This window comes from Natator depressus, chromosome 3 (assembly GCF_965152275.1).
Source record: "Natator depressus isolate rNatDep1 chromosome 3, rNatDep2.hap1, whole genome shotgun sequence".
Taxonomy (NCBI): Eukaryota; Metazoa; Chordata; order Testudines; family Cheloniidae; genus Natator; species Natator depressus.
In genome coordinates, this window is record NC_134236.1 from 143,591,776 (window position 1) to 143,615,743 (window position 23,968).

The 23,968-nt window shown below is 39.0% G+C and overlaps 1 protein-coding gene across 7 annotated transcripts in view; it reads left to right on the plus strand.

The window, feature by feature from the left end:
• CNST (consortin, connexin sorting protein) overlaps positions 1–23,368 on the plus strand; it is a 112,917-nt gene extending 89,549 nt beyond the window's left edge. For 6 of the 7 annotated variants that reach the window (XM_074948945.1, XM_074948948.1, XM_074948947.1 and 3 more), the window contains 2 exons: positions 8,440–8,575; positions 14,768–23,367. In XM_074948945.1, coding sequence (XP_074805046.1) covers positions 8,440–8,575; positions 14,768–14,970 — 339 coding nt within the window. In that variant the 3' untranslated portion in view covers positions 14,971–23,367. Of the gene's footprint in view, positions 1–8,439; positions 8,576–14,767 lie in introns of all 7 variants that reach the window. The other variant, XM_074948951.1, reaches the window with a different exon arrangement.
• Positions 23,369–23,968: the final 600 nt, after the last annotated feature.

Sequence of the window (23,968 nt, forward strand, 5' to 3'; positions counted from 1 at the left end):
ATACATAAAAAGCATACATGCATATTCTTGTAATATTTATCATAAAGAGAGGTTTTTTATTAGCCCTATATTTGGATCAGAGAATTATTTCACACAGTATCCCCATTACATTCTAAGTCTGAATTCAAACACTAATTATACAAATAGAATGGAGAGTTCCTACTTTTATTTCAGGCATTTATACATGGTGGCCTTTTTCTCAGGACTTGGGAATCTCACAATAAATGTAAAATATTGCTAAATGTTGGTCTTTCCAAGCAAAAACCCAATAAATCATAAAAAACACCCTACCAGGCAGACAAAAGTTGGAACAAACATATAGCTTAACAAAGGGCCTTGAAGTTCACTGAACTTGGGCTGTGGAAGACTATCAGCTGGAAGAGATTTCAGAGGAGGAAGCTGTCTTCTCAGGTCAGCTTGCTACTATTTCTGAAAGGATCAAGAATTGACAGCAAGAGCAGTTGAATAGATTGTATGCACAATGGAACAGAATTAAAGGTACCACTCAGTCATCATTTTACCTATCATTAAAGGGTCAGACTCTCACAGATGTAACAGATGCAACTTGACCTATAAGGTCTATGTTTACATTATACACTTCCTGTTTGAGTGGCCAGATTATTTGGATGATATTAGGGCTGTTACACAGAAATCAAGTGTGTCCCTATCTCTACCAACAAGGTCCAGAGACGACACCATGTTGAGATTCCTAATTGTTGTATATAGCCCTTATCCTGTAGATTGGAGTTCAATGGAACTATTCCTGTACATAAAACTGTTCACATGTGTAAACATTGGTAGGATCAGGACCTCTACTGCTATGTACTGAAGCCCAGGTAACCGTTTGATGAGTTTCTTAGAAAAGAATGGTTAGATGGCATCTAAATATAATATGAACAGCAGCTAGTGAACCTACCCAATAGCCACTTTTCAAAGTTTAATCATTCATATGTATTATGTATTTTTTGCTAATATAGCAAAAGAGATTTGGTCCACTTCAGAATGAAACTGCTAATAGCTTAACTATGTAGTCTTGCCTTTGGCAGTTTGTCACACTTGTTAGGTCAGAGGGTTAACACATCCCAGTGACCATAACTTCAAAGGTAAAGACATTGGCAATTCTACTGCTGCAAGATTGAAAGGCCTCACTCACTTTCCTTAATGGGGAAGATGGTGTATAAGGTGTATAAGGTGTTGAAAGTCTAAAATGCCTGGGATTCAGTCTGTTTTAGTATGTATTATAACCTTTATGTATTAGAACTAAAACATGAAACTCATGAAACTGCAAGATTGAAAGGCCTCACTCACTTTCCTTAATGGGGAAGATGGTGTATAAGGTGTTGAAAGTCTAAGATGCCTGGGATTCAGTCTGTTTTAGTATGTATTATAACCTTTATGTATTAGAACTAAAACATGAAACTCATGAAACTGCAAGATTGAAAGGCCTCACTCACTTTCCTTAATGGGGAAGATGGTGTATAAGGTGTTGAAAGTCTAAGATGCCTGGGATTCAGTCTGTTTTAGTATGTATTATAACCTTTATGTATTAGAACTAAAACATGAAACTCAGTCTGTATAACAATCGGCAGGCAGGGCAATGAGTGAAACTCAGAGTAGCAAGACTGACTTCACACAGTTACAACCTGAACCAGTTAACAACACACTGCTAGTGATAACTAGCCCGCTCCTTATGCAGTTCAACAGGAGCCATCGATCCTCTTTATCACAAACAATACAATTATAGCAACACATTCAGGCGTCAAACATTCTAGTTTCCTAAAGCATTTCCCCTTCCCCCCCACCCCCCAACAGATGAGTAAACTATCATTCCCTGCTCACCCTTCATTTTATCATGGTAAGGAAGTGTGAGTAGTGTTTTTGCCTGGGCTGGTAAATTTTTATTAGCATTTTGCAAGGCTAATTTAACAACACTACCAATGACAGCTTTGCCCAAGTGTCTTTTTCTATTATGATGAGCTGATCGTAGACAATTACTTCTAGTTCAGCTGGGTCAAATAACATTCATCTCGTATATAACCAATTTAGACACTTTTTTTCTCGCTGTGTTTGCTGGGTTTTAATGTGCTTTTTTGATTGTTACTGTTTCATTAAAAATAATAGCTTAAGCCCCTAAGTGACAATCAGGGTATGGGGTTTACTTTGAGTATCAAAAGGAAATGTGCATCAGAGTTTAACTTTATCCTTTCAACTATATTTGAATGTGGTTTTAAAACTGCATGCTTCTGAAGTGTGTACAAATGCACCTTTTTTGTACTTATACTTTGTCTCAATGCAACAATTGTTTGACTAGCTAATGGTTATAAAATATTGCCAGTAGCTGCGAGAGCCAAGCTTAATCATTATCTTTTTACCAGTTAAGTCGCTGAAAATACGAAATGACATTATTGGTGCAGTGCCTACTGGATTATGCCATCAACCTCTGCTTTTAAACACAGCTCTGTGGAGTGTCTTGACCTTTCTCTGTCTCTGATCTGTCTGATTAGAATATGCATTTATGCAGTATGTAGCTCCTCATTGTGAGGTTATTTAGGAAGCAGAAATTGTGAAACAGACCGCTTGTTTTCTGTGTTTGTGCTATCCTTATCATTTCTGTAGAGTGCCAGCATGTTGTCATATCCTCTGCTAATTTGATTAGATTACAATGGGTATTACAGCAGGCCAAAACCATAAAAGTAGCCTGGAATATTGAGTTTTGAATCCACATATTCTGTGAAATTGAGACTGACGATTATAAATATGTTGGGTCTTGTCCCTCATTAGTAGATGAAAGGTATATTTGGTTCAGTGGCAAATCATATATATCTAATGCACCCTCCTCATCTGTAACATAAATGTAGGCAGCCAACTCCTGCTAATTTTCAGAGTAACAAATCTGTTTTTACTAACTCCTTCTTATACAGAGTAGGTATAAAAGTACTAGTAAAATTTCACTCAAACTTAATGGGGGGGATAGATGTTTTTCTTCTTAAGTAAAGATGATGTCAGGACAGAAATGGGCATGTCTAAATACATTTTCTGTTTTTAAGTCCTGTTAATTTCCAGCATGGACATAACTGCCAACCTATGAAGGCTATAAATAGGAATATCTGGGGAGGAAAAATTGAGGCACACCTTCTAACTCAATTGAAATTCAATGGCCAAAGGGCAGCATGGATAACTTAAAATATTTTACTAAAATATAGTAACTCTCCCTTCTGCAACAAGGGACAGTTGTTATGCACACTTCTGTTTTATGTATAATGTATACTTACAACTTCAGTTTTATTTATAGATTTTTTTGTACTGCTCATCATTGTAGTATCTGCACCAGTTTTAAATAGTTGGTGTTCTTGCCAAAAAGGATTATGTAGTAATTGGAAAATACAATAGGTGTTTTAAAGAAGGGCTTTGTGAACAGACACTAGCACTTAAATCTTATTTTAGTTTGATTCAATGTGAATATTCTCACACAGTTTTGTTGTCTATTGCTTCTGTGTTTTAATTTGTGAGAGATGTTATGTTCTTTATGTATCCTAGAAGTTTGCTAAAGCATAGTCTGTCAGTAAACTAGTAGCCTCTCACATTTGCCATATGATCCTGAAAACTCAGTTGCAGTGTTTAAACAGTTGACTGTTCCTATCAACACCTGGATCACAGGGAATGTGTGCTACTGCCCTTACCATTTTGGTGTTGGATTTATAGAGATGTCTCAAATGTGCAAGTCTTACATCCAGCAAATGTGAACACTTATAGTTGCATCCTCTTACAATGTTATAAACTAACTTTTTAAAAGCTCTTGTCTAAAACTCAGTTGAATACCATTTTCTGGAAAACCTTTTCTTTTTGTGCAATTGTGACCATGTTTATCAGATAGTGATGACACTAACACACTAAGCAAATTTTCATATGTGCATTTACATTACTACTCAGACAACAGTTCCCTGCGCCATCTAGCTACTCTCTTACTTTGAAACGTTTCCTTTTTTCTTTTCCTAGTTCATGCAAGAACCCAAAAACAGAGAGAGAATGTAGGCTTCTCCCTAAGGCAGCAAGGCACAGGTCACTCCACCTTGCTTTAAGCTGTCTTTTTAGGACTGTCTCCCATGCTTTGCTACAGAACACCATAGTCTGCAAGCAGGACCAGGAAACAGCCGTCCTCCCACCCCCTACTCTCACACTCTAAAAAGTGATAACTTGCAATTCCAACACAGTCTTCAATATACCACACTGTACTCTTACTAAAGAACATCTCTAGTTGTAGTAATACTAAAATTAAGAAGCCAGTTAAAGCCAGCATTGTTTGGTGCTTCTGTTTGAAAAATAGTAATTTGGGAGGCGGAGGTAGGTTTCTGCCTCTAACTGCCCAAAGTAGGTAACCTTTTACCCTCTTATATGTTACAGCCTCTAACTGCCCAGAGTAGGTACCCTTTTACCCTCTTAATATGTTACTGTTTAACCAGAAGTAGTCAGAGTTGTTACTGCAATTATATATATATATATATATATATATATATATATAAATAAATTATTTTTATTGCAAATACAATTGTCTACTTTGGTTGTAAGTGGTCATGTTACTTTAGTATTGAAACAGCTTATTATTTAGAGCTTAATATTTGGTCTCTACAAAAATATGAGTAGAACTACAGATAAACACATTTTGTCAATAGATTCTAATTTTTCTAAAAAGCCATGGCCCTAAATAGCTTCCCTATATTTAGATCACTTAGCCTCTTGTGTACTAATGGGAATCTCTGTATATACTCAACTCCATTGGAAGTTGAATAGATCCAGGTGAAGCCAGTAGAAGTTAACAGCTCCACATCACTACCTGAGCATCGCTGATATGCTGTGACTTTTCCTACCTTACACTCTTTTGTACAGAGGATAAAAGTGGACCTACATACTTGTCTGAAATTCCTTCAGAAAGTTGTATTTAGTTTGTCATCTGTCATTATTTTTTCTAGACATTTCAAACTCATTATGAAGAAATCAAATTCCAGAAACTTTACTTGGTCTCATGGATTCTATCTTTAGACTAGGAATGTGGCCTGTGACTATAAGCACCATGTCCAACTAATTGTCCTGTACCGTTTCTTACATCACTGTCGTTACTACTCTTCTTCAATGGGATTGTATCATGCTAACATTATGAAAATCATTGCCACTTGAACATTCAGAGCCTGATGCTCTGAGATGTTCAGTATCTTGCATGCAGGATCTGGCTCTCTGCCACAAATATATCAGATACTGTGGTCAGTCTCTGTCCATTTACTTACCTTAAATATGTCTTCTACGAAAAACTCATGACATTACCTAATCTTGCCAAACAAAAATTGCTTGGTTACTGCGTCAACCAGTGAATGCATATTTGGTATCTTTATTCTGCAAAATTATTGTTTTGAGCTGAGAAGCCCAACTTTTTCCTACTTTTGTTCTGTTGGGATCTCTCTGCCTAGTCTCTTCTGCTCCTAAGTATGCACAAATAATTTCGTTTGTTTGGTATATTAAAAAAAAATTGCTTGCTTTTTGTATTTTGAAGGAACAGTATTTTCAATTATTTTCTATTAAGCTGTCTTAGATTCTTTCTCAGACAGTTTGATACCATGTCTGTTTAACGCTCACCAGGTGCTACAGCCTGAACGTCCCAATGCTGAATGACAGTGGTACCATTTATCTGGTTTTTATTAGAATAAGATAGTAGTTTTCCTGTGCTCCAGGGTGTGCTTTTGAAATGTTCTTCTGTGTGCCCATCTAATGAGATCAGCACCAACATTTGGGGAAATGTGAGGTCCTACATCTTAGAACAAAGACAGTGGTCGTACCGGATGGCAGATTCTATCTTGGGAAGCGGTGACTCTGAAAGAAGGCTTAGGGTTATGGTGGATAGTCAGCTGAACATGAACTCACAATGTTCCACTGTAGCTAAAAGGGCTAATGTGATCCTTGGATGTATAAACAGGGGAACTCCAGTAGGAGTAGAGCAGTTACATAATCTGTATTTGGCTCTGGTGCCGCTGTTACTGGGATATTGTATCCAGTTCTTTTGTCCACAGTTCAAGAAAGACATTGATAAATTGGAGAGGGGTCAGAGAAGAGCCCCAAGAGTGATTAAAAGATTGGAAAAAATATTTTTAATGATAAACTCAAGGCGCTTCATCTATTCAGTTTAACAAAAAGAAGGTAAAGGGGTGACTTGATCACAGTCTATAAGTACATATATATCGGTAATAAAAAAATTATAATGGGCTCCTCAGTCTGGTATAACAAGGTCTAATGGCTGGAAGTTGAAACTAGACAAATTCAGATTGGAAATAAGGTGCTAATTTTTAACAGTGAGCATAATTAACTATCGGAACAGTTCAGTAAGGGTTATGGTGGTTTCACCATCACTGACACTTTTAAAATTAAGATTGGATGTTTTTCTAAAAGATATGCTCTCGTTCAACCACAGCTATTGGACTTACAGCAAGAATTAATTCAGGGAAGTTCTATGGATGTGTTATGCAGGAGGTCAGACTAGATGACCATAGAGATCCCTGTCCCTTCTGGCCTTATAATCTATGAATAAATAATAGACATTCCCTGTTGTATTGTTTAATTGGGAGGACATATCCTAAAATATGTTGCAGTCAGACAGAAATCTGATTACAGCATTTACTAACTTATTTACAAGGGCAATCGTACAGCATAGAAAACAACATAAAAATGGAATTTCCATGGAACTCCACTGTTAAAAACTAGATACCAGATCTATTCTTGCTATTGGGAAGCTTTTGTTGTTGAGGTGTCTGAAAGCTAAAACTTTGAAAAGTTTACAAACACCCCTGTTTAGAGATGCTAGCCAGTCTCCTTTTACCTCAGTAGAACTCAGATGACACACCAGTGATTAATATAATTGTGAAATGTATGTACTAACACTAGATGAGGAGTTATGGATGCCCATTGATATTAGGCTGTACAGTTTCCCCAGACAGGAGGGGATGTCATAGCTAACTACCTGTCTCCGAAAATTAAGCCTGATGGAATCAGAAACTATGGAAGCCTAATTTACGTAGAAATCGTACAAGGAGATGGGAAGCCCACAGGAAGGGAAGGAAAGCATCCTGCCTTTTGAAAGAAGTTTATTGAATTTTGGGAGCCATCTTTACATCCATCACTAGAGAGACACTCGGGAACAGAGCTCTTGAAAGCTGAGAAAAATGGGTCCTTTAACCAAGGGCCGGGGGTGGGGGGGGACTGAAGTCTTAGGAACTAAATATAGGCGATAAGACATAGGTTCCCAACCTTTTTGGATAGAGACCTTCCATGGCCACCACTCCATGTCAGTTGCTGGGTGGTCCAGCACCTCTCTGTGTCTTATCGTGCCATCTCCTAATTCATTTGCCTCTGTCTCTCCTTTTAGCTTTGTTTTCTCTATGTAATCGTCTTTATACTGTTTTTAACTCTCCAAATACATTTTAATTTTCAGTCTTCCCCCTCCCACATTCTCTTGGTTTTTGCTTCTCCCTCCCTACCTGCTTGCCCTCTCCGTTTCTGCTCTCACCAAAAAGTTACATGCTAGTTGGGGTAGGGGCGGCATCCTTTGTTGGCTGTGTGGGGGTAGACAATGTGTTCTTGCAGCTGACCTGATTGCTGCAGGAAGAGAATGGAAAAACTGGATAGTGACCTGCTGCCCAGAGCACTGTTTATGTGAGTGTTCCCATGGCCAGCTGCATTATGGGGATGCCAATAGAGCAAAGACCTTTGAGTTGCTGCCTGCTGTTTTACTCAGAGAGCTTATTACAGTGAGAAACTAGAAGTGGCTGTCAGGCAGCTTTCCCTCCCCCTGCTGTTCCTCTGTTGTACATTGTGTCCCCAGACTAGTCTGTTGCCTCCCAGGGGAGCCAGGTGTGCTGCCTTAGAGTCACAATGTTGGGCAATGAATCAAGCAATGTAATTTCCAAGAGTGGTTTGTGAGGGTCTGTGCAGGGTTACTGACCTTTAGAAAAAGAGAGTAAATTTATTGTCCTTTTATTGTTCGCTGAAGGTATTGAAGACCCATATTCATCACTACCTCTATCCCTCATGAATATAAGGCCTTAAGCTACATAGAAACTAATAGAGACTACAACATAATACATGATCCAAGAGAATAGATCTCTGGATACTTAACTTAGAGAACAATTAAAGAGAAGTTTTCTCCTCTTACACAGCAGGAAAAGGAACGATACTGCAATTTGGCACTGCAGTTGTCCTATCTATTTGGAGATGTACTCATGAAGAAATAATTTCACAAGTGCAGCAGCATTACAAGAAAATAAACAAGGGGAAACTGTTTCTTTGCTGGTTCTCATTCCCTTCTCCCCTTACAGCCATTACTGAGTGGCTTTCGTGTCTGGATTTCTAACACAGTCTGTTTGTCACTCTGTGCCAAATGATTCTTATAAACTTTCATAGGCTGCCCCAGCAGAGGGACTGGTGTCCATTCTAAAGAAGAGAGATGACAGTGAAAGAAAGACACTTGCTCAAATCCAGCAGAGAAATCCAAAGAGAAGAGTGAGATTCCAAGAAATGGAAGACACCTTGGATCAAGGTAGCTTGCCTATGTTAATTTATGTGTTTTCATAGTATACAATTACAAACCATATCTGTGCTTTCATTTGTTAAATAGGAAGAAAAGCAGGAAATAGTCTGATTTAAACCAATTATTGCTATTGTCTGCCCTGTATTGGCTTGCTAGCTATTCTCCATGCAGTGAAAGTAGCAATGGACTGTACTAAAAGTTATTCTAGAAATGGATAGGGATGTGCAAAGGTTTTTGTGCAACAAGTTAGTTAACCAGAACAAAGGGGCTGAAGGAGGGATGCTCCTCTCTCTCATATGCCTGACAGCTTTCTCCTATCTGGATTTCCCTTCATTTAATTTCTAATCCTTAGAAGTGGAAAAAGTAGGTTTTTGTTCATTAATCTTACCAACATGTAAAAAAAGCAATGCAAAAAACTTGCATGTTTGTTTCCCCTTACATAACTCGCCCTCCAGGATGACCAGGCCTGCTGAGAAACCATATTTGTAGAACTACGGGATTGGAAGGCTTGAGGCTTTAATCTTGTTTTATAATTACTAACACAGGTGTCAATATGTTTGCAGTTGAAATATGGTTTAAATTATGTTTAATGTATCCCTGTCTACTGATGGGGTAACTAACTGCAGGGGAAATCCTTACTTCGCTGTCATTACTGGAATGAGTTTTACTACAGTCCATCACTATCATCACAGCACCTTTATCACAATCGTGGCAGCAATAAGAGTCACTCCACACTTGAGCAGGGTGGGGGCCCAAAAAGATCTTTCGGTGTTACTGTATCTAGCCAAAACTTACTTTTCTTCTTGTGAGGCCATTGCTCCTTCTTGTCTTATTGTCATCTGAGACTAGGCCTAATTCATACTTGCCAAAATCATCTAACCAAAAACCAGTAGAATTTATATTTGTATTTAAAATATTTACTGATGGGGCAGGAACTCATGGTTTCTCTTCTTCTGGGCTGAAGGACAGATTGTGTTGTGGTGGTTCCTAGAGAGAACTAATCCTGGCTCCTCTCCCTCTGAGAGGGTCAGGGCACGGAGATTTTGGGGATTCAGGGAATTTGTGTCTGCTCTTTTTCTTGTGCGGGTTGGAGGTGTCAGGTGTCCTGGCTCCTCCTCCCAAGGATTGCAGGTGTCCTGGCTCCTCCCCACAAGTGAGAGTGATTGTCCTTTGTGGTTTGGAAGGAGGGAGTTTGCAGCCCCTTTCTGAGTTAGTGAGGGTGAGTTTTGGTCTTGGGAGGTCCCATTTCTCAGCCTCTTTAAGGCTCCCGATTCAGTGTACGTCATGGTTGGGGCTGTTTCTCTTCTTTGCAGAGGCTTCTTCATGGCCCTGTGGTCAGATTGAAGGATATGGGGATGCAGGGGTTGGATCCAGTAGTGGAAGGATCCATCTCCCAGTTCTTCAGGACTGTTTGGCAACACGGTCAGGAATGAGTGCAGGGAGTGGCTCCTCTTCCCTTAGGAGCTCTCAATGCTTGAAGCTTCGAGGAAGTTAGATGCTGGCCACTACATGTGTGAAAAGATGCCTTTCTACACACACAAAAGCTTTGATTGTATGTAGGTAAAATGTGAAAAGGAGCTGAGAAGAACTTAGATTTACTTGTCAATTTATTTTATTTTCACCATAAACCATAGGAGGGACCAAAAACCAATAGACAATGGAAGGCCAGGACCTATAGAATAGCAGGCATACTAATTACCTTTGTTTGTTCCTGTTATTCCCCTGAAGATACATCAACTCTTACTTCTTCTCTTAACTAGACTGTTTGAATTCTGCTCCCCTTAGTATCTCCTCTTGTGTAGATTGGGAGTGGGGAGAGAAGAAGAAAACCCACTCCATTGGGAGTAGAGGTATGACACTAGGTTTTAAATTGGTACAAATGATTATGAGAATATCAGGGATATCTCTTGGCAGAATTGCCACATAGTGTTGAATATTTTATTAGCAAAGGAAATTAGCCAGGTAGTGACTTCAACAGATTTTAGAGCAAGGCAGTGTTTTGTAACCTACCAGACAAATAATTAGAAATATTTTAAAAGGGTCACTTTCAGCATATTAGATCTTGTAGCTCCCACTGTTGCATGAACATTAAAATTTTCCATCTACCAAGAAAGTGCCGGGATAAAGTTTCTCCCACAATGTATTTTTAACTTGTCGTGGGAATTTCAGTACATTATCCTGTTACAAGTTTGGCATCCAGGGATTTTTAAACACATAGGTAAAGTGAGTTGAAGCATGGATTAAAATGTAACATTCATTGGGCCAAGTTCATCTCTGCTGTAAATCCATTGCAAACAATAGAATAACCATTGGAGCAATTTACTTAGGGATGTGGTGGATTCTCTGTCACCTGATGTTTTTAAATCAAAATTAGACGTCTCTCTTAAAAATGTGCTCCAGCTCAACCAGAAGTTATGGGCTTGATGCAGGAACTGCTTTGTGCAATTCTATGGCCAGTGTTACACAGGAGTTTAGATGAGGTGATCATAACGATCCCATGTGGCCTTCAAATCTATGAGCACTGACAATGACTGTGGCCCCTTTTTCTCCAGGTGGTACCTATGTTGTGTTTTAGTTGTACTGCATGTAAGGTTGTAACTTCTGGTTTGCTGACAAACTCTAAATCCTCAAAAACAGAGAGTTTCTTTCCCCTTGTAAAGTCACCTTTTATTAGAACTGGTTTGGAATTTTGTGATGAAACATTTTTTTCATCAGAAAATGCCAGTTCATTGAATCTGAAGCTTTTCATGGGAATATACCAGTTTCAACAAAAGATGATTCGGAAATGGTTTCTCAGGTACAGGATGGAATTTCTGGTTCAGACAAGAGAGATTCCCACCCCAAAACAGACAATAACCCACTGGTTTAACCCCAGGCTCAAGTCTCTGATCCATCTGATTTAAAGCAGGGAATTGAGCCTGGGTCCCCACATCCCAGGTGAGTGCCCTAACTGCTGGGCTACTCTCTCTTTCTGACCCAATAACTATTTATGTACACAAACTGGAGCAGCTCTAACAGGATAGATTGAGAGAGACCCATCCCAGAATAGCCAGTAGCCAGGTGGGTAGGGCACTCATCTGGGATGTGAAAGATGCAGCGCGCGCGCGCGTGCGCTCTCTCTCTCTCTCTCTCTCTCTCTCTCTCTCTCTCATATCAAACAACTTTGATAGATTTTGATTTTGTCCTGATGTGAAATGGGAAAATTTTCAAAATCTCAAATGCTTACAGGATGGGAAAACCCATTTCCTGCCCAGCTCTACCTTTATTGCTGGGAGTTATGTTCCCAGTGCCCAGTGGAATCCCTTAGTCAGTAAATATTATCTTATAGTTGTGATCCATTTTTATGGTGATATACTGAAAACACTAATTTTTTTTTTAAAAAGCTAAATCAGCAGTCTCATGATCTTACATTGTAACTTTTCTTTTCTCTTCCCTCTAATCTTCACCTTCTCACTGTGTTCTAAGATAGACTGTAAACTTTGGGGGACAGAGACTGTCTTAAATATCTGAAAAGTGCCATGTACCCTTATGGTGCTGTATAAATAATTAATAATAATTTTCAAGGTATCCTTTGCATACTCCCACTTGTAGGGATGTTTGTCCCCCACAGCTGCAGAAACTTCTGGAAAGCAGATCTCTTTGAGGCCACACAAATGCCCTCTTGCAACACCAAAAGTTCAGAGCTTAGGTTATAACAGGTCCATGTAGCTCCAGCTACCTCGATTCCTTCCTTCCAGGGCTGGGGTAGGAACTTTTTCTGTGTCCAAAGTTGTTGTTTTTTGGGTTTTGTCAGACTTGTAGTTTTCACTAAATAATTCTTATTGTAAATATTTTTGAATAGTTGTTAGTTTTAGATAGTTTGTATGTATCTTTTAGGTAATTCTGTACTATTGTACAATTACATTTCTGAATCAGTACTACCTGAGTTCTAGAGGTCAAATTCTGCTCTGTGATTCTGGGCAACTCCAGACATCGATACGGAACACTAGAGTTACTAAGTAGAATTTGTCTTTATATTAGAAACTGTTTAGAGTGTATTTACAGCAAATGATAAACTTTGTCTTCTGATACTGCATAAAATAGCTGTAGCTAAGTCAATTCACTCTTGTTGCTTTGGTTAGCCAAAACAGAGTACAAGTAGCATCCATAAGAATAATATTGTAAATAAGATCTTGCATGGCAGTGGAACTATTCTAGGCTTGTAAAATATATATTTTAAGATACAAGCATAATCCTTCCTCTCCAAGTGTCAAATTTTCCTGGCCCAATATCCACAGTTGACATGGGATCCACTGCAACATTTTGCTTCAAGTAATGTGCCTTTAATCTAGAGAAATCACTGAGCAAATTTCTGTAACTCCTCCTCATGTTTATATTGTACCCAAAATCTCAAACTTAAAAACAGTCTGGTAGGTTACAATATATATCTGATAAAACAGCAAGGGGAAATATGTCTGTAGCTCCATTTATTCTTATGTGATTGTTTTTCCCTTCTCTCTATAGCCATAACAATCTAAGGACCTAATAGTGAGTGAGAGAGAGAGAGAGGTATTGAGCCTCTGCAACTCCACTTAAGTTAGTGGGAGATGCATGGCTGTGCCATTTCATAATATTTTAAAATGCTTCCTAGCCATGTTTCAGCCTTCACTTTATAATATAATCGGTTTCTAATGCTGTTAGATAAAAACCAACTATCAAAATTTAGATCTTAGCTAGAAAACAGCTAGAGAGAGGAGGAAATGTATAACATTTATTCTAGATCTGTTTCTACTGTCTGTCCAAGGGAGTTTTTATTACAGTAGCACCTAGGCCAGGATTAGTGCACCATTTTACTAGGCACTGTGGAAACTTATAGTAAGACATAGTCCCTGCCCAGAAGAGTTTACAATCCAAATAACAAAAGGGCTTGTTTATATTGCCAAATGGAGTAAAGGGGTTAAAAATGGAAACAGACTTTGGTTATTTTCATTATTTTTATGTAGGAGGGGCAGTGAGAGGTTTTTTAAAAAGTGAAGCATTTTTGTAAAAAAATAATAATTTACCATTGAACAAGCAATTCAAATGTCTGAAATTCTTGATTTTACATTTTACAGCATAAATATCCAAAAATAGAGGTTTTTCTCTGAGAGTCTAGCAAAGTATTATTTTATAGTTATTAGTTGCAGAGCTTATAGCATTCCTGGGGTACAGGGTAATTGAAGGGGAAAAGGAAAGGAAAGACTGCAGTTAAAGGTTCTTGATTTATATTTCTGTTGTCATCACTAAGAGCATCTTTACACAGGATAATTAATCCTGTCTAAAATAATGTGTGATTTTAAACCAATATAGTTATACTATTGTAACACTGGTGTGGAGACACTTATTCCAGTATAAGAGGGCCCTTTTTGGTTTAGCTTATGTCACTTGGGAAGGGATTTAAGCTAAACCAAAAAAAAAAAAGTCATAACAGTTTAACTACACCAATATAAACTGGTAAAACTTTCCTGTGTAGACAAGCCCCAAGTGGCAAACTTTTCAGACTAGAGTTAAAAGATCTCTACTGCTTGAACTGAAGGGGAATTCTTGTAGCTACCAGTACTGGGATATACTTTCTTCTCTGAATGTGCCAGCTGCTCGAGAGCAGTGTTGTTGTTAAGCACCTGAAAGGGTTCAGGTTTGTTAAATACAAATGAAAAGACACATTCTCTCCCCCAAAGAGCTTATTATCTAGAGCTGGCCCTTTTTCTCCCTGTGAAAATTTTGGAACGGAAACTTTTTTTTTTTCTTTAATTTTTCATTTGAAATGTGTCAGATTTTTTTTGTAGGAAAAAAGCAGTAAAATTGTGTGGTAGTAGAACTAACCAGGTGTGTGAGTGTTTGCAGGGTCATGGTCTAAATCTGAAAAGACTCGAGAAGAGGACAGGAAAAGGAGAACAGGTGTTACAGAATTAAAGTCATATGACTAATGATGGGTTGTTATATTGGTACAGAAACACATACACGCACTTTTTTGTTTGTTTGTTTTTGAATGTACTATAATTTGTAGTAATTTTTTGTCACTTCGACATGCACATACTCCGGTACCTGCCATACTCCCCAATCCTCCAGTTAGACAAATCTCAAATTTCTCTCTAGATTTCATATGGCTAATCTCAATAAGTACAAAGCTTTTGTGTAGTCTTTTATTTTATCCACTATATATCATGTGTTTTATATTTACAGATGAAGGTGGCGGCTCCTGTATTTTGCTGATTCTGTTGTGCATAGCAACTGTTTTCCTTAGTGTTGGAGGAACTGCACTGTACTGCACCTTTGGTGACATGGAATCGCCTGTATGTACTGACTTTGCAGCCAACATGGACTTTTACTATACCCAGATATTGCAGGGTGTGGAGGAACTTAAACACTGGATAACCTTCACATAGTTGAAATGAGCAGGGACAACACACCGACAGGCTTACCAAGGATTACCAGAGAGGTTAAAAAAAATTGTGATGACGAGTTTTCTGTAATATGTGCCACCTTCAGGTGAGGTACAGCTGATGACATAAACCTAACCCTTTAAATACCAGTTGAGAAGAACTGTCTAATCTAGTAATCAGGTGGGGAGAAATCAAGTGTGGAACGGGAGAATAATAAGCAAAATGTTATTGCCTTCACCTTCTGAAACCAAGCAAGTAGCCATTCAACGTCTTTGGGAAGTGAAGAAGATAGAAAACTGATTAGCCTCTACACAGTCTCCCATTGCCACACATTGTAAGCAATCTTAATGAAAGGACAATTTTGATTTACAGCTGTTTGCACAAAAGTGTTGCCTCCAGCTATCATGCAATAAGTCTATGTTTTATGAAAACGTTTCCTTATTTTTCTTTTAAGTCTTAATGTATTTTTTCATTTTAAATGTCCTGGTGAGCTGTTTGTTTATGGGTGGAGTGAGGAGAATGCATTGGCATTTTCAGTGCCCTCATACTATGTTAGTTAAATGGATTGGCCTTATGTCTTTAAGTGCGTGGCAGTTATCATGAGTGGGTTAAATCTGAAGGCAGCTTTGCCAAATTCTCTGGAATTTTATTCCCCAAATTGGGTGGACAGTGTTGGAAAATTGTGGGATTTTTTTAAAAGAAAATTCATTCCCAGCACACAATACTAAGTGTAGGAAATTATTCTTACTAATAATAGTAAAGCAGCTTGGGCCAATGAAAGGGGAATGGGACTCGGAGTCAGGATACATGGGTTCTCTTTCCAGCTTTATTACTCACTTGCAGTGACTTCTCTGCCTCAGTTTCCCCCTCTGTAAAATGGAGATAGTGATTTTTGTCCTCCTCTGTAAAATGCTTTAAGATCTACAGATGGAGCGTGGTATAGAACTCTCTGGTGTTATTATTTATAAGTGCAAAATGTCCAGAGGTTTTGTACAACCTGGCATATAGCCAAGACCAGCTGCAAAGTTCAGAGGCAAACTTCTCCAGATTTCCACCTCTGAGCTTTACTGAGTCATTTTGAATAAAATTGACTCTATTACACCAACTCTTGTTCTCTCGGGGAAAATCCTCTCCATCTCTCTGACATTTTATTTCACCCTGAGATCTTTCAACTCCCTCATGTATTCCTATCACTCTTTTTTCATGGAGATCTAGTCTCCCTAGATTTTTCTCTTCTTTTCCTGTCCAGATCCCATGTTGAGGGGAAAAAACAAATAACCAAAAAATATTTTGAGAATATATAGATATTTTCATTTTTAAAACTTGCAATATTATTTATATGGGAGATCCCTTCATATTTATTCATCACCCAAACCACAATATATTAATATGTGAGCTGAAAGTTTCCACTAAAACCATCACCAGATAAATAGTTTAAAATTGTGATATTTTAGTCCATTAGGGTTCATTCTGAACACACGACAGAGATGAACAGAGCAGTTCGTACGTCTCCATATTAATTTTTAGTTTCCTTCTGTCTGCAGACTTGGAAAGGCAGAATTGTGACAATTTATATTCAAAAAGGTAACTCTGCAATGAGGGCTTGCAACATAATTTAAAAAAAACAATAAAATTTTAAATTCCCATGTTTTAGATGTTTCCAATGTGTTCTATGGAAGAGCCCTTAGTGTTGCACTGTATCCCATGTACCAGTCAGGAGAAAATAGCTGAACTCAGGATCAAATCCTTAGGTGCTTTACACCCCTTCAGAAGGGCCAAAAGGAGATACTGTTCAGAGATACAAGAGTCTTGGAGAACCCATTCAGTAGGATTCCACAGGTAACCTTGTCAAAAAATACCTAAATCCCATTTTCAAATATGATTTAGGCACTTGGGATTTGATCCTGTGCTCATCAAAGTCAGTGATAAATTTCCCATTGACTTCAATGGAGAGGAGCAGGCCTTTGGAGCCTAGGTCTCACTGAAAGTCAATGGGACTTAGGGTCCAAGTGCCTAAGTCGCTTTTGAAAATGGGACTTGGGCATCTCAGATACTTGATGCGGTTAGAAAATTTTACTCTAAATGCCATTATGCAATACAGGGATCACCACAACAGGGGTGGCTTAAATCCTGGCTCCACTTAAGTCAATGACAGGATTTCACCTTCAGTACTAACTCCCCATGGGATGGGGATATGTAGGGGGCATGGTCTGAGGACCTGTGTTGTTATAACATGGCGTAAGTGGAGAGCAGCCATCTGTAGCTGCTAATGCTATCTTTATTTGACAGTAACTGGAAGTGACTCAGCTGTGCAGGTGCCCAGGTCACATGGGTTGCAGTCACAGATGAGGAATTCCCTCATAGTTCCTTCAGGCAAAGCACTTTTTACTCTGGCTTTGCTCCCAGGACTGAGGTGTGAGTCACTAAGTACGCCCTGTTGTTTTCCAATATGTGCAGAAACAAGTTTACTTTTAAATTGTAATAATTAATTATTTTAAATGAACTGCTGTTTTTAGCTGGTGCATGATCCTTCATATATGTAAGGGAGAGAACCACTGACAAGATAGCAAAAGGCAAAGTTGGACCATAGAGCCCTTTACCCTAGCCATGGCCAGAATATGGTAGCTGCTTCTGCTAATGGCATAATGGACTAGCCAGTGGAGGAGTCCTGAGGTGAGTGTTAGTATGAAATGATACATATCCATCTCAGGATACAGTATGCTTGGGGGCTCCAATTCAGTCCACCCAATATTGTAAATGCTTACTAGGGTTGTATGATGGAGTATGTCCAGGTTTAGGCATTTACTGTATAAAATAACATGAAGTGAAATCATCAAAATATCACTCAGAATGAGAACATGATCATGCTTTCTCGCATTTGCAGGTGGATTGTTCCTCTAGTATGTTTGACTATTCCTAATGCACTCTCATGCTTAAGTGTTTGTTTTTAAGTGAAAGTTGAAATCACTATTTTCCAGAAAAAATTGCATGTGTGGTTTTTGTTTTTAAGTACACCATCTCTGAAGCTCAGTTGAGTTACACCTTAGGAAGCCTCATTTGCAGCTTTATATTATAACTAGCCATTTAAAATGTCTAGATTAATACAAAACTTTTGCTTTCTAAATGAAATATGAGAACAATAATTTCTTTTTTCCCCAAGAAGGGCCTTGTGTTTTACAGTATTGTAATGCTGGATTAATCTAAAAAGAGAAAGGAAAAGTCACTTTTATATCCTGAAGTGTTACTGGCTGGATCAGTACATCACTTTAAGTCTGGGTTTATTTATTTAATTCCAATTGATTTTAAAGAAATTCTCTTATTTGCCTGGATTTTGTTTTTGTTTTTTTGTAAACTGCTGATGGAGTGTTGATAAGCATGCATTCAGTTGTTACAGTGCTGCATTTATAATTACTGTGCAGTTAGTGTGTTTTTGAGTTAGTGTAACTTTGCATTCAGTGTTTCAGCATATTAAGTTTGTTTAAAGCACCAACTGTTAATTTCAACTCTTAAAAAACCCAATAGCCTGGTTTAAATGTCTGTGCACCCAGTCACCAAAAACTTCAAGAGTTATAGCTAAAAGTATTTATTTATTTAAAAGTATATCAGATACAGAGATCAAAGATCCTTATACTTTAGGTTCATATAATTACAAAACTATTTTAAAGCTGTTCTACTGTAAATTTTAAAGAGATAAAAGACAAGGTAATTTTAAAAAGCAGCTCACTTTGCACTTGCTGGCCCAGACCCTGCACTGTGGCCTGGATGCTTTGTGCTGCGTTGCCAGTGAAAAGCCACTCCAGAGTCAGCATAACTGGCCACAGGAGGATCACCAAGGGTAGGGCGATCCTTCAGTGACATAGAGCCAGTGTAACTGCCCCGACACTGCCCCTCTCTCTGCCCTGTTGCTTGTGCAAAGAGTGTGGCTGGAAATTATGAGCAGACAGTCCCTAGCTGGTGTAATTTAGAACAGCTTTCCAGCTGCTCCAATTTATGCTAAGGTACCAGACCGGCACAGAAGCAGCCTGGGATTGGAGGGAGTCCGAAGGCCATCTTTGCACACACTGCCCTCCTCCTGTGTTATGTAGCATGCCCCTCAGCTGTAGCCGGGCATCTGAGCCTGGACTGAACCTTATTCAGATTCCTTTGTAAAATGCTAATGGTACTAATTCTTGTTTTACAGGACAATTCTATTAGCAGAAATAGCTCACATGGTCTATGGTGCATTATCAAATGCTTGGTTAAGAACATAGCAAAAGTACCTATACTTGGAGGTCAAAACAGTTTGTGGGTAAGGTCAGCTGCGTGGCCTTCCTGCACATTCTATTCTATTTAGATTGTTACATACCATCAGTCTCTGTCTGAGTGGTTAGGGCCCTGCAGTCTGGTAAATCCAAACTAAAGGGAAACCGTCAATTCAGGAAATTACTCTTCTGTCCAAAAATTATGTAGCTAGTAATAAGTAATGACTGAGATTACTGTAACAGAAAGAAATGAAAGGGGGGGGAAGTATTTTTGTTTACTTTGTACATATGATAGCCAATTTCAGTTAGTCCTCCCCCCTCCCTACATAGCAACAGGGGAGAGACAAAATAGGATTGTGCAATGGCAATCCATAACAACTGGTAGGGCGATTCAGGGGCTGGTGTGGTATTCAAAACTACTTGAAACTTCTTTCTTAAAATATGACTAGATTTCAACTTGACAGTGTCCCTATAAGGAAAAATTGTGTGATCGTTCCTCTGAAGGCATATTGCCAGCAGCCTCCCTGTTCCACCTTTCTCACTAAGCATGTTTGAAGTCTTGCAAATACCTTCACTCTTTTGCTTTGGTGCCTGGAAGAAGTATGTGTAATCTTGACAGCCAACAGTGGGAAAGAGAAGGCCACTACAAAATAGTGGAAACTTGTTAGTGAAGCTCTGTGAGTGAAGGACAAGTTTGAAATCTCAACAAGTCAAATTAGGTTGAAATTTGGATTTCTTGTAAAACTGGGGAACATTCCACTCAATGACTAAAAGGGCTGCTACCCTCATATGAAACCATTGTTGCCTAATTCTGTTAACCAAGACCATTTGAAGGCACTAGCTACAATCTATAACAAATCTAACACGAGCCTCCTTTGTCAAAGGAAGGCAATAAGTATATTTGAGACCATCAGCCAAGCTTGTAAATTAAATACTGTAGCAAAAAATAAAAATAAAAAAAGTGTCCCAGAGAAAACATCTGAACCTTTTGGGTGGTGTGATTTGTAAAGATATAAAAAGAGGGATCGGCTATGGAATGAAAGGAAATAGGAAATAGTTCCTGAAACTCTCAGTGGGAATATCCTAAACCAGGCCTGTGAATCAAGAGTTGTTTGTTGATTTTGGAGAGTTTTTTATTAATCCAAGAACACTTGTCTTGTAAATACCTTTACTGCATTTGTGTCACTCACATTGAGTTTTTCCTCTTTTCTGGCAGTTTTACTAAATCCCTGGACTCTGTTTGCTAAATGAAAAGCCATGCTTCTAGATTAAACTAGGTTGGTTTTCAGCACCATAATTTAATTTTAATCCAACATTCTAAAATCAAATTGGCAGATTGTAACTTTCCAATGTTCTAATGACAGACCAGGGCCCCATCCTGCTCTTATTGAATTGAATGTAAAAGAAAAACAAAAACCTTTAATGACTTCAGTAGGAGCTGTGGCAAATTGCCAGTACAATTATGATGGGTCCCGCGCTTCCTCTTCTTGGGGGGAGGGGGTTCAGGGCACAGTTTCCTGCCCCTGAACTAGGGTATTTACTGTCCCACTACTAACCCAGAGAAGGGTAGTGGAGAGGGAGGGACCCGGGCCCACCCTCTAGTCCGGGTCCCAGCCTAGGGGCCATAGGGATCGTGGTAAACCACTTAAATTAGTGCTTCCTTCCCCTGGGCTACTTCCCTCTCCTGCTGTTCATCTTGTGGGGCTTCCTGCCCTCTCTCTCTCTCTCTCTCTGTGCACAAGCCGGGTGTCTCTTTACCTAGGGTCTTGGTCTTCTAGCCAGCCACGGCTCTACTTCAAACTGCTCTCTGCTCCAACTCCTTTTTCTGGCTGATTGAAGCAGGGGGGTTTTATCAGGTGACTAGCTTCAGGTGCTCTAATTGCTTTCAGGTGCTTTTAATTAATCTATAGACACCTTTCTTCCCTCTACAGGAAATAAGGCTTCTCCTCATCCTGGGATTTACATATCTCTCCTATATCACTCTCCTGCTGCCTTCTGGCCATGCTGTATCACAGAGCAGAATGCAGTATTTCCAACTCCAGGTTTTCAAAAAATCATGAGTCAGACTTGAAAAGTTTGTGAGATTGGTTCAAAAATAATGAGATTTTAAAAATTTAAAAGGTGGGGGTTCATTTTATCTGCCTGTTGTTGTTGAGCCTTTAGGGTTCATGTTTTCAAGCTTTTCTTCGCAACTTTGAAGGCTGAAAACTAACTAACTGGAGATTCTTATGTAATCACATGAATCCTGGATCTGGGGCTTTAAGAAAATACCAAATATCACCAGATTGACACCAGTTAAGTCACGAGAGTTAGCAACAGTCCCACCTATGTTTTGTTCATTTGTAAGCATTGTTTGCTATTTTAAACAATTTTCAAACAGATAATGCCTAGATGGTTCCAAGATAGGGAATAGTGACCTTTCACCATTGGATCAGTGGTCTGAATCTGTCCAAAGAGTGTTGATAATTTTGGGGAACTGGCGGGCTTGCAGAACTCTTGTGATCTCTTGTCCAAAGGTGAATACTGGATCTACATCCTGGGCCCAGTCTGTTTATACACAAGTTGCACTTATTTAACTGGTGGGGCGGGGGGTCACACTTTGTTCCTTGCCCATTGCACACACCAGGGTCTCTTTGCATCCCTCCATTCCTCCCTACAAGCTACCTTTATACCATTCTCCCATCCCCATTGGCAGTGGGTACGAGGCTAGGAGAGGCTAAGCCTCCCCAAACAAGGAGGGGGCAAAGAGACACGAGTGGCGGGTGGGATGGGTTACATGCCACATTCCTAGGGGAAAAAAATTGTTTGAATTTCCACATACCAATTTCTCCTTTTTGTGCACATTTAGTTTATATCTTAATAGACTTAACATAAGTATTTTTGGACACTATTATCAAAATAAATGTCAAAGGAAGCCTGAAGTGTTCAATTTTAACATCCTTTTTAAACATCTCAAGTTTTTAAACATTGCATCAAAAAGAAATACAATGAAGAAGCCATTATTATAATGGCTAACCCTAACTAGGGTGACCAGACAGCAAGTGTGAAAAATCAGGTCGAGGTGGGGGGTAATTGGCACCAATATAAGACAGAGCCCCAAATATCGGGACTGTCCCTGTAAAATCGGGACATCTGGTCACCCTAACCCTAATTCATTTTACTAAATTTGAAGATCCTGCTCATCCTTACCTGGATTATTGTTGAATATGAGCCAGTGTTCACTTTGCTTTTCTTGTTGCAACACTTAAATAACAAAAAACATATGTTTTTTCTTTAGTAGCCAAGGAGAAAATGAAAAACATGCCATAGATCAGAAGGGTGTGATTGCTACGTAACATGGTTGCTTTATGTCAAGGGAGATATTGGTCAGCTTCAACTGAAGGGCTAATTCTGCATTGAGGTTCGTCCTGGATTTGGTTTTTAATGGTGAGCAGGGCAGAAAAAACAGCTTCACAAAGGTACATCATGCTGAGGGCATCCAGAATGTCAAGAGCTCTGTCTGATATCACACCTCCTCTCTCCTTTTCAACTAAAAGTCACTGAATTCAAACTTGAGTCCACCATCAGATGACAGTTCAGTCAGCTTTTCCTTGTCCTTTGCCAAGAAGCAATCTGGCAGAGTGTTGTCTATTGAAAAGGGGTCCCTGATTCATTTGGTCTCATTTGTTACACTGTCTGGAAAGTACTCATTAAACTTGGTGACCAAATTCAGGCACTGTTCTTTCATGTCAGCAATGAGGTCGGGATGAATTTTCAATATGGAAAATTTTCCAAGTTTGGGAGTGATTGGCAATTTCGCTTTTCTTTTTCTTGTACTATAAACTGCAGTTTCTTTATCATTGCCTTTATGTTGTCGTGAACATTAAAAGGCATAGTTTTCAGCCCCAGTAACCGGCATTCATTTCATGGAGATGCGTGAACAAGTCAGCTAGATAAGCTAGTCTTGACAGGCTTAATTCATCCACAAAGCAATCAGCACACTCAAAATTAAAATAATTAAGGAAAAATTGTACTTCAGAATGGAGTTCAGAGAACAGACGTCTTCCCACGTGATAACACTTTTGTATGGAGAAGGTGTTGGTGTTCACTTCCTGTTTCAATGCACAAAACTGAAAACAAGTGTGAGTTCAGTGCTTGTGCTTTAATAAAATTAAACATCTTTACAGCCTGATTCAGAATGACTTTCGGATCAACAGGCATTCATAGGTGCTGGAACTAGAGGTGCTGGGGATGCTCCAGCACCCCCTGGCTTGAAGTGGTTTCCATTATATACAGCGTTTATAGTTTGGTTCAGTGGCTCTCAGCACCCCCACTATAAAAATTATTCCTGCCACCCTGCAGGCATTTGTTGGCAACTAGTGCCTCATGATTATGCACTGAGTGAACTTAGCATGAAGAGCCACTATTTTAATTTTTGCCAAAACACTACCGAATTTCCTGGTCATTGCTTGTGCTCGCATGCCTGAGTGATGTAACTATGGTGACCTAAATTTTAAATGTAGACCAGGCCTTATTCTGTTTTACACACAGCTTTTCCTTTATTTGAGAAGCCATGTCTCAAATTCTTCTTGGCATGCTCTTAGATAAAGAAATGATATGCAGCCATTTTGCAGGTTTATCCCCAAGAATCGATGACAGATCCTTTTTTGCCTGCAGGTATCACAAGAGTCTCACCAGTTTGAGGTTTCCCAGTTGAAGCAATTCTCAAACTTACATGGTCTGATACTTCTAGGGTCTTCCCATTAATGGTTCAGTGAGGC